This window comes from Phalacrocorax carbo, chromosome 20 (assembly GCF_963921805.1).
Source record: "Phalacrocorax carbo chromosome 20, bPhaCar2.1, whole genome shotgun sequence".
Lineage (NCBI taxonomy): Eukaryota > Metazoa > Chordata > Aves > Suliformes > Phalacrocoracidae > Phalacrocorax > Phalacrocorax carbo.
In genome coordinates, this window is record NC_087532.1 from 9,016,412 (window position 1) to 9,027,556 (window position 11,145).

The 11,145-nt window shown below is 60.1% G+C and overlaps 1 protein-coding gene across 1 annotated transcript; it reads left to right on the forward strand.

Annotated features, from left to right (window-relative positions):
* The first annotated feature begins 9,506 nt into the window (after positions 1–9,506).
* LOC135316553 (coiled-coil domain-containing protein 81-like) lies at positions 9,507–10,395 on the forward strand. The gene is made up of 3 exons (XM_064470154.1): positions 9,507–9,659; positions 9,925–10,181; positions 10,284–10,395. The coding sequence occupies exons 1-3, from the start codon at positions 9,515–9,517 to the stop codon at positions 10,371–10,373; spliced, it is 492 nt and encodes a 163-aa protein (XP_064326224.1). The 5' UTR covers positions 9,507–9,514; the 3' UTR covers positions 10,374–10,395.
* The last annotated feature ends 750 nt before the right edge of the window (positions 10,396–11,145 follow it).

Here is an 11,145-nt window from a genome sequence, read left to right on the forward strand (position 1 = left end):
GGGCTGACCAAGCGAGCACCTTCTCAGCCCCTCTCTGGTGCAGCCGCCCAGAGGTGCCAAAGGCCGAGTTCCTGGGGCTGCTCTCCTCGGGAAGCTGCTGTGGAGTAGCTGTGCCCAAGGGGTGCTTCTCCGTGAAGTGCATGGCCACTCCTCGTCCTTTGGGAAGCGGGGTGTCGTCAAGTGGAGCACCAGGGGAGAGGGCCTGCTTACCTTCCCAGCCGTGTGGGGCGTGGAGAGGCAGTGAGGGGGACCCTTTCCCATAAAGCTTCCTCTGGTCCTCCCCTCTCCTTTGGGTGAGAATGAAATAGAGAAGCACCCAAACAAAACAAGCCCAAGGTGTCAGCATTTTCACGCGGAGTTTGCTGACGCTCCTTTCCTAATGTCTATTGCCACCTTGTTGTATGTTGCGCTCTGCAAACCTGGGGACTTGAGAGTAGCTCAGCTCTCGAGCAGCTCTGGGAGCAGCTCCTTAGTGGGGGCTGCAGGGGACTCCATTGCCCCTTACTGAAACCACCGGCACCTTCTTATTTGCAGGCTTGTGTACAAAAGTGCCACGTCTGAAAAAGAACTGGCTGACAAGGCGGCCCAACGAGGTACCGTAACAACGCACCCACGCCATGTAGAGACGCAAGCGTGTCTTCCCCACATATGATGCCACCTCCCCGGGGCGAGAGGTTCTCCAAAGTGACCAGCACGTCCCAGCTCACCCCCTTTTCCAAATGGGGCCCCTAGGAAGGAAGCAGTGGGGCAGGAAGTGCTCAGGGAGCAGCGTGGCCCCGTGGGAAGGGAGGGCTGGGAAATAGTGGTCGTCGGGAAAGGGCCAAGACCGCCCTAGGAAGCCCGACGGCAAGGCCTGGGGGTCCAGGCCTGGCACTAGTAGCAGTCGCGTGCACAGATGGCACGTCTGTCTTGCGGGAAGCGACCCAGAGGTGCAGCTGTGAAGAGCTTCCTGGTCTTGTGCTTCCAGGGGCTCGTCCTGCTGAGCGCCTGCTCTCCCGAGGGCGTCTTTCTCCCGTCCGGACAGGGGGCCTTGGTCTGACGGGAGAGAAGAGGGGCAAGGCGGGGACTGCAGCAGGTAGCGTAAGGTGAGACTCTTCAGCCACCCCTGAGCGGCACGTGGCTCATGGCCGTCTCGTCCTGGCTTTGACTTGACTCCTGGCCTAGGCCTAGCTCCCGTGCAGAGCTGCCTTGTGCTGCCTGCACGGGGCTGCTCCCTGAGCACCAGCTGAAGAACAGGCGCCTGCTGTTCTCGTACAAGCCCCGTGTGCGGTGTGTTTGCAGCGTGCTGCCGCCAATAGAGGGGACCCGTGCAGAGAAACGCAAGGAAGCCAGAGCGACGGACCGTCCTCAAGTCTGGCTGCCTCCTCTGGACAGTCGGCTGGGAGCAGCAGAGGTACGTGCTACAGGTGGACGTAATGATGGTGTCACGTGTAGGAAAACACGGCTCTGTGGAGAGGGTGTCCTCAAAGACAGCCGCGACACTGCGGACGTGTTCATCCCGTCACTCCTCCTGCCTCTGCCTTTCGGCCTGGCCAATGACCCCATCTGTTCACACCACGCTTGGCTTCCACGTGGACCCCACCTCCCGGTTCCCCCATCTCCTGCACCGGGGTCCCCGCCGGGGGCTTGCAGTCCCTGGCGTCTCTAGTGCTGCCCTGTCCAGGGGCGGGAGAGAGGTGTGACCTGGGCTCTAACGTTCCTCTTTGTCCCACCCAGGCCAAGAGTCAGTCCGAAATACTCCAGGTGAAGTGGTCTGACTTGTACGCGTGCTTGCCCTGGCCCAAAAGTAGCACGCAGGAGAGGGCCGAAGTACAGGCAGGACAGGAGGAAGTCATCTCCTGGGCCAAAAGGGATGGGGAGGAGATTTCTTACTGCCATCCCCGGGCAGAGAAGGGGAAGATACCGGCCCCTCCGCTGGAGACGCCACAGCCAGAGTAAGCGTGCGGCAGCTCCCGGCAAGGCTGGGGAGAGTCGAGCGGCAGAGACCGCCCGTCTGCGGGGTCAGGGGCCCGGTTTCCCCTGACACGGGCATGCCTGGGGTCAGCCCCGATGCCTGGTGTCCCTGGGCAGCCCCAGCCTGTGAGCAGGGGCCAGGGCAGGGTGTGAGAGGGAATTTGTCCCTGCTGTTGCAGCATCAGGTCACCACGAGCAAGGCAGGTCTTGGCAAACCTGGAGTGGTACAGATCCCGCCAGCAGGTGTGGAAGAGGAAGACAGAGCTCAACCGGCTGCAGGCAACAGTCCCGAAGGAGGTCCACTGGTAAATATCTCCAGGCATGGGAGGCATTTTCCTGGTGCACATTCTCCTCCCTTGCCCGGGCAGCGGCAGCTGGGAAGGACTGTCTGTACTGACAGCCGGGTGGCAGGAGAGCAGCGAGGTCCTGAGGCTGTGCCCCTGAGTTAGAGCTGCCTTCCAGCCCCAGGGAGATGTCCGCAGGCAGAACAGGGGCAGACGGGGACATGGCTTTCTTCCTCTGGGATTGGCTCTGCCTTTCCACCCCACAGACACTGTCCCTCCTCTGCCACGGCACCCACAGCCGGACACCTTGCCCGGAGGGCCCTACCTGTCCGCTGCCAGGTCTCAGCCCTGAGCTGATGGGCCTGGTCCAGTGGAGCAGGGGGTGTCTCAGAGACCACAGCAAGCCTCCAGGACCAGGCCTGGCAGGCAGGAGGTCTCTGCCCTCCTCTCTCTACTTCCAACTGATGTCAACACGCTTTTGGTTCCCCCTCAGCGTCGGGAAGAAGATGGAGCTGCACGGCCTCAGAGAAAAGCACGAGGCCGGTGCGACAGCATACGGGACGTGTGCGCAGTACGGCCACGTCGCACCACGCAGACCTGCAGCCCGGCGTTGAGGAGCAGAGCCTGAGGGGCCCAGCAAGCTCCAAGCTTGTCCATCGTGTCAGACTCGAGCGAATGCGTGTTGGTGCTGGAGATCCCGCTCTTGCTGCCAGCGCTGCCTGCTCTGCAGCAGCAGAGCCCTCAGCAGAGTGGGACCTTTCCAAACATTGCATTCCTCCTGGAGATGCCAAATAAAGACGCCAGGGTCACCAAGCCCTGCCTGGAAGGACATTCATTGGCCGGCCTTTGGAAAGGACGGGCAGCTCCTGATCCCGCGTGCTGGCCCATCCTCCTGCAAAAGCAGCCTGCGTGCACAGTGCCTCCCGTCGCCAGCACCCTCGGTGTGACCGTGCACAGGCAGCTCAGCCTGGTCTTGCCCAAAGTGGGAACTGGGCAGCACTGGAGGGGAGGAGGGGAGATGCGGGCGTGCAGGAAGGGGAGAGGAGGGGAGGGCAGTGCCCAGCAAGGTGGAGGGAGGGCGCCTGAGCACACGGGGATGGGGATTGAGGAGGACATCTAAGGGCGCCTGCAGGGAAAGAAGGCACTCTGAGCCTGCCAGGAGGGCAAGGGAGGGCACCCGAATGCCGCGGGTGGGACTGAAGGGGATGTGTGCATGAACCAAAGGGCCAGGGGAGTCTCAGAACCTGCAGCCAGGGTCACAGAGGAGATGCAAATGGGCACTGTGGGGAATGGAGGGGCTCTCAGTGCTCTGCAGTGCAAGGTCCTGCTGCTGGGAGGTCGTCAGACAGAGCTGCCTCTGGTGCACACCACCTTCATTTTTACATCCGCACCGCTCAACAAAAGCTTGTCAGGGGACAAGTCACAAGGCCCATGGCCTCACCGGCTCAGAGGATGGACCCAGCAGATTTTACAAGCCTGACTTGCTGTTCTTTTTCTTGTCCTGCTCCAACTGTTCTCTCATTCCTTTCTCTTCTCAAGGCTGGGGTGGTCCTTCCCTCTGGGGGCTCTACTTGGCTCGCTCTTTTAAGGCTTTTGCTTTGAATAGAAGCACTTTTCTAGTGCTCCTGTGCCTTTCCAGCTTATCCATGCTGACCATGGAAGCATGTTGCTTGCAATATCTTGGGTGGTGCTTTCCACGTGTGACTTAACAATTGCCAAACTTCTTTTCAACACAGCCTTTCTAAACAGGCCATGGACTAGGCCCCCGACACCTGCACCGCTTGTTGCAGCAAGGCTGTTGCTGGCTGGGCTCTGTATTCATGGCCAAGCACAGGTCCCCATGATTTTAAACCACCCCCGTTTTGGTGTGGTTTCTTGACATATCAGAGGCTTCCTGGGCTGAAGATGAAGCTTCACAATCTCATAGCCCAAAGCTAAAGGAGACGTGCCTGTTCCGGTCAGCCTTTATTTCAGTGCTGATCATGTCAATGTGCTGGCAGTTTACCAGCAAGTAGCGTTGGCTTATCACTGTCAGGATCTTCTTATCGCCACCAGTCGGAACATAGCACAAGAGGAGAACCGCAGAGTCCCCAGAAACCTGGTGCTACACCCCACACGTGTGTAGAGGTACAGTTAAACCCTCCAGAGAACCCTGCTAATGATGTGCCACATCCCCAGCCATAGCACAAGCGTAGGGCTCTTCAGCCTTTCTGAGCTCTCTTTTGCCCTGCCACTGCTGCCGAGTTGACAGCTGAAGCTTTGTTGTGGGAGTTAAGAAGATGATTCCGATATTCCATCAACATGGAGAGGGACGGATAATAGCCTTTCTGCAAAGCAGACTGCCATGTCTGTCCCTGCAGTGCCATTTCAGACATGGTGTCTTTGCTGATGCCATGTGCTGATGCTGTGTGCTCCTCTTTTCCCACCAGCTCCACCTATCTCTACTCAGAGCTCCAGGGGCTTCCCCTGGGCAAGTGTGGTCAAGTTCAAGTGCCCTGAGTTTGGCCTTTGTTCCTGTGGAATGCCTTGGGGTGCACAGAAAGGCACACCCAGGGGGGTTGTGGGTGCAGCAGAAGGAACGTGGAGCGGTCCAGGCTGCCCATGGGACTTGCAACATGCCAAAATGTACAAGAGTGGGCTGGACCTTTGACAGATAAGCAGGGGGCTGCAGGGTGCACAAAAGGGCACACCGAGGGGGTTTTGGTGCACTGAAAGGCACATGGAGGGGTGCGAGGAGACCCCACAGGCACACCCAGGGGTCCAGGGTGCGCCCAGAGGCATGCTCAGGGGGACCAGCCACAGCAGAAAGCAAAGCAAGGGGAAGTGGCCAGTCCCAAAATGGACACCGGTGCCCTCAAAGGGACGCTCAGGGCTCCAGGGATGCAGAGAGGGGCACACTGACGGGCCCAGTGTACCCCCACAGCTCACACCGAGAGCCCAGGAAGCACAAAAAGGCACATGGCGACGTGTCCAGCCACTCACTGTCTCTTGTGCTTCCCGGGAGCCTTGATGGCGAGAGCCTGCCATGGTGAGCCCGTCCGTCTCCCACACAGGTGAGTGCTGTGGGGAGCTGGGAGATGAGGACGGTGGGTGTGCAGAGCGTGCGGGGAGGTGGGTGCCTTGGAGAGGTGGCCTTGGGCAGCCTCTGGAGGTTCCTTCACGGGCTTTAGAAAGCCAGTTGCCTGATGGTCAAACATGCAAAATCTGGTTTCTTCCTTTGTGCGTGTCCCTTTCATCCTTTCTTTCCTCTGGCGGGCTTGCATCTTTGCAGTGTCCTCTCACACTTGATTAGAGGCCATTATGGCCTTGGGTTAGGTCTGCTGTAGCACTGACCCCGGATCTTGCTTTTTCTCTCCCAGTCACTGGTGAACATGAAACCGGATCTGCTGGGGATTCTCCCTGGACGTCTCCTGCTCTTCCGCCAAATTGAAACAAAGTCCAGGCTATCCCCTTGCAGGGCAACACCGCCCGATCGTGATGCTCTGAGAACAAGTATTAAACTGGTAGAACACACGCATGAACCTCTGTGAAAAACCTTTCCCTACGCCCGCCTCCCGTGCTTTCCCATCGCCGTCCCTCACGAGCTACCTCAGCATCGGGCTGAGCAAGGTTTTGTGGCTGGGACAGCAAAGCCCTTGGACACCTGCCCTTCCCCGGCTCCCCACGGAGGCGGGTCTCAGGGCACCTGGAGGGGCTGCAGGTGCCATCCCGGCTCTGGGGACCATGGCCAGGCCTGTGGGACTCTTCTCAGCCCAGCAGCGGTGCTGGGGGCCGGGCCGCCGGGGCAGCCAGGGCCGTTCCCTGCGCCCGCAGCCTGCACCCGGGCAGGGTGTTGGGGGAGGCCCAGTCCCGGTCGGGGCGGGATGGGGGTCTCCAGGGGATCCCCCTGGGGCTGGAGCAGCTCGGCCCTGCCTGGAGCTGCTCCCTCCTGCTGGGTTGGGGGCTTCGGGCCCGGGCAGGGTGGGGCTTCCATGGACACCAGCCGGGAAGGGGACCCGGCCTGGCCTGGGTGCGCCCGGGGCTCAGTGCGGGTGTGCAGGCCCCAGGGCACGCTGGGCGCTCTGGTCCCTCCCTTGCCACGTGGCGTGCTGGGAGCTGTGGCTTGGAGACGGACACGGCGTCTCCTGAGCCGTGCTCACCGGCGCCTCTGGGCTGCTTGGGAAGAGCTGGAGCTCAGGGGAAGGACGGACACGGCCTTGGCAAGGACTCGGCCCTCAGTGGCGCCAAATTCTCCCCAACACCCAGGCAGACAGGGCTAACGCCAGGCTGTGCAGAGACGGTCACCCGCTTCACTGAGCTGGGGTTTTTCTTCCCCTAAGAACACTGCAGGAGCAGAAAATATTCTGGGAGGAAATACAGGAGAGGCGTGCCCAAGGACTTTGCAAGCGGCAACGTCATTCACGATCCTTTTCCCAAAGAGATTGTGCTTTTATCGGAAACGTGCAAAACCCAACGAGTTTGAGTCGCAAGTAAGGAAGCAACCCAGCAGCCAGCAGGAAACAAGGCTGCCTGGGTCTGTTACGGGCTGTCATCAGCTCTAGGAGTAAAGCACGCTTCAGGGTTTCTGCAGGGAAACCAAGCGTGCTTTCCCCGAGCCTCGTCCCTCCTCGGAGCCTCGGTTGGAGGAAGCGCTTGCTGGTCAATTGTAGCACAGAGATGGCCAGGCCCAAAGACTTGTGGCGAATGCAGTTAAACCCAGTTGGTGGCGGGTCACAAGCGGTGTCCCCAGGGCTCAGTGCTGGGGCCAGTTCTCTTTAATATCTTTACCAATGACCTGGATGAGGGGATCGAGTGCAGCCCCAGTAAGTTTGCAGAAGACACTGAATTGGGCAGGAGTGTTGGTATGCTGGAGGGTAGGAAGGGGCTGCAGAGGGACCTGGACGGGCTGGATCATTCGGCGAAGGCCAAGCATATGCGATTCAACAAGGCCCAGTGCCGGGCCCTGCCCTTGGGTGACACCAACCCCAGGCAGCGCCCCAGGCCCGGGGCAGAGGGGCTGGGAAGTGCCCGGCGGAGAAGGCCCTGGGGGTGCTGGCTGACAGCCGGCTGGGCATGAGCCAGCAGTGCCCGGGTGGCCAAGGAGGCCACCAGCCCCCGGGCTTGTGTCAGCACTGCTGTGGCCAGCAGGAGCCGGGCAGGGATGGGGCCCCTGTGCTCGGCCCTGGGGAGGCCCCACCTCGAGTGCTGGGCTCAGGTTTGGGCCCCTCGGGACAAGCAGGGCCTGGAGGGGCTGGAGCGTGTCCAGAGAAGGGCAGCGGGGCTGGGGCAGAGTCTGGAGCACAAGTGTGCTGGGGGGCGGCTGAGGGAGCTGGGGGGGTTTAGCCTGGAGAAGAGGGGGCTGAGGGGAGCCCTTCTCGCTCTCTGCAGCTGCCTGAGAGGGGCTGGAGTGAGGGGGGGGTCGGTCTCTGCTCCCAAGGAACAGGTGAGAGCACAAGAGGAAATGGCCTCAGGCTGCGTCGGGGGAGGTTTAGGTTGGATATCAGGGAACATGCCTTCACTGCAAGAGTGGTCAGGCCCTGGCACAGGCTGCCCAGAGAGGTGGGGGAGTCACCATCCCTGGGGGGGTTCAAAAATATATAGAGGTGGCACTTGGAGAAGTGGTTTAGGAGTCCTGGTAGCCTTGGGTTGGCGGTTGGACTTGATGATTTTAGAGGTCTTTTGCAGCCTTAATGGTTCTGTGATTCTATTAGTTTCTTCTCTTGCTCTCTACATTCAGGCTTCTTTTCATACCCACCTCAAAACAATTTTGAGCAACCTTTCCCAAAAGCATGTGGTCCCCTGCACCTAGACGGTCTCTGCTTGGGCTACCTGGGGACAAGGACGCCTGGGAATTTGGGGGAATTTTTAGTTCCAACTTGATTTTGTTCCCCCTTCAAGTCTCCTAATCTTGTCTCTCTGGCACGGTCTTGGTGTCCTTGTTCAGCAGCCCTTGTAGGCGACCCTTTGGGTCTGCCTGTGGAGAGGGCAGCGGGTGGGTGGGGAGAGCTGCCCCAGATGCCCTCTGTGGCAGGGGCTGTGCTCACCTGCAGCCCCTCTGACACGGGCCGTGGTCACAATGGGGCACACCCCCTCACCGGGACACCTTGCCTCTCCCCACGGCACCCAGCCCGCACTTCCCTGCCAGTCAGGGAGGAGCTCAGGTGTGGGGGGCTGCTTTGGCCACTGCTCTGCTCTTGGGAGCTGCTTTGCAGCCCGCAGGGGGAGGCGGAGGCAGGCAGTGCCACAGCGCCGGCGCTGTGTGGACAGGAGGAGCGGAGGGGCTCGGCCAGGAGGAGCTGCAGCCATGGAGTGGTTCTCCTCTGCCTTCCTCCATGCGCTGTCTCCTCACCTGGCGGATTTCACAAAGGAGGGTAGGTGCTGCCAGAAGGTCCCGTGCTCGAGGCTCGGAACTCGGAGACACCTTCCTGGCGTGGACTGGAGCCCGTCCTTGTGCCAAGCCTTCTCCCCTCTTTCTTTCAAGTACAGAGCTGTGTCCCCAGCACGGGACGCCTTCTCATGGGGACACAGCTAAAACTCGGCTCTGCAGGGCAGTTCCTGCATGGGTGGTGTGAGGGGGGAGGCGGTGGTGTAGGACGACGCCTGCACCTGCTGCCTTGGCAAGGCGCTGAGCTTATTGACGTCACGCGTGCCCTGTCTCGCTCTTCTTCCCCAGAGATGGCCAGCATTTGGGATAGCGTGTCGGAGTGCTATCGCCAAAAGCTGCTGCTGAACAAGGTGGGCTGCTTTCCTTGCTGTCCTCCAGACCCTGCTGTGTCCTGGCCCCTCCCCGGCCTTTAATTCCTCCCCGCAACGGCTTAGGAAGCAGAAAACATGCCCCAGAAGGATCCTGCTGAGGACAGCTTTGCCACAGAGCAACTTCTGAGTGGACGGAGAGAAAAAGCAAAGCCCCGCTTTGGACAAAGAAGAACGTGGGCTTTCTTCTTTGGAGGCTTCCCTAGGCCTGCTGGCAGGGTGTAATGAGCGGGCAGAGAGCCGGGGGCAGTGTCCAGGGCTTGGCCCTCCTCGGGCCCTCTCAGGCTCCGGGTGGTGTGTCCTGCTTGTCCTTCACCTTGCGTGGCCTGGGAAGAGGGTGGGAGGGTAAAGCGGAGGGAGAGGGGAACAAGGTGGAGGGCAAGGCTCTTCCCCAAAGCTTTCCAACGGGGCCCCACCTTGTCCCTGGCGACCACCGGGGTGGGCAGGCCAACAGAGAAGCCTTAGTGTGCCTCGACGCTCTTCTCCCACCGGAACAATTCCAACGGCTCTTTCTTTCTCACTCTCGTTGGCAGGCTGTCAGGCTAATGGGCATGGCCACCGTCTACATCAGGGAGGAGGACTTTTGTCATGGGAACAAGGCGAGTGTCAAGGTCCAGAAACCCATGTTCCACCTGGACAAGCCAGTTCTGCTGGAGAAGAAGCTCTGCTATGAGACCAGATCACGGCCCGGTAAGAAGAGACCTCCAGGGCTGGGCTTCCAAAGCCTTGAGTCAGAGCTGGCGTTTCCCTCCCGCTCCCCCTTGACAGGAGCAGCGGTCTGCGTGGGGACAGGGTGCTGGCCCCCAAAGGCAGGCCGGGCCGCTTGCTGCTGCGTGGGGAGTCGGTGGGGTGGGAGGAGGCTCGGTGGGCTCTTGATGGGTCGCGGTGCTGAGAGCTGATGTGAGTCTGCTGAAGGCTGAGCAAGTGACTTTGTTGCCGGGCGGTTTCTTTGCAGAGGACTTAGAAGTTGCAGAGCTGATCTACGCCGAGGTCGCCTTCTACCTCTCCATCCCCAAGAAAAAGGTCTTGAAGTGCGTCAAGGCTACCACAAATGTCATCGCGTGGGCCTTGACCGAAGGCAAGGACTTTGACTTTGTCTTCAAGAACTTTGGCATCCTGGTGTGCCGGGGAAGGAGAGTGGTCATGCGGTTCTTCGAAGACCTGCTGCGAGACGTGGACAAGACCGGCATCCTGGCAAACACTGCCCTGCGAGTGAGTCTGTTGTCTTTTCAGCGCTCCCTCTACCTCTCTTGCAGCCAGGTCGAAGCCATGACCTCGGGCACATTCACTCCCCTGCCTCTCTCCTTCTTGCAGAAGTCAAGCCTGAGGCCCTTGGTCATAGCCCGCAATGAGACAGCTGTTTTCCAGATGCCTCCTGGGGGGATCTTTGTGTTCCCACAGTGAGTATGTTTGCTTCTGTCGCCCCGGGCTGACCAAGCGAGCACCTTCTCAGCCCCTCTCTGGTGCAGCCGCCCAGAGGTGCCAAAGGCCGAGTTCCTGGGGCTGCTCTCCTCGGGAAGCTGCTGTGGAGTAGCTGTGCCCAAGGGGTGCTTCTCCGTGAAGTGCATGGCCACTCCTCGTCCTTTGGGAAGCGGGGTGTCGTCAAGTGGAGCACCAGGGGAGAGGGCCTGCTTACCTTCCCAGCCGTGTGGGGCGTGGAGAGGCAGTGAGGGGGACCCTTTCCCATAAAGCTTCCTCTGGTCCTCCCCTCTCCTTTGGGTGAGAATGAAATAGAGAAGCACCCAAACAAAACAAGCCCAAGGTGTCAGCATTTTCACGCGGAGTTTGCTGACGCTCCTTTCCTAATGTCTATTGCCACCTTGTTGTATGTTGCGCTCTGCAAACCTGGGGACTTGAGAGTAGCTCAGCTCTCGAGCAGCTCTGGGAGCAGCTCCTTAGTGGGGGCTGCAGGGGACTCCATTGCCCCTTACTGAAACCACCGGCACCTTCTTATTTGCAGGCTTGTGTACAAAAGTGCCACGTCTGAAAAAGAACTGGCTGACAAGGCGGCCCAACGAGGTACCATAACAACGCACCCACGCCATGTAGAGACGCAAGCGTGTCTTCCCCACATATGATGCCACCTCCCCGGGGCGAGAGGTTCTCCAAAGTGACCAGCACGTCCCAGCTCACCCCCTTTTCCAAATGGGGCCCCTAGGAAGGAAGCAGTGGGGCA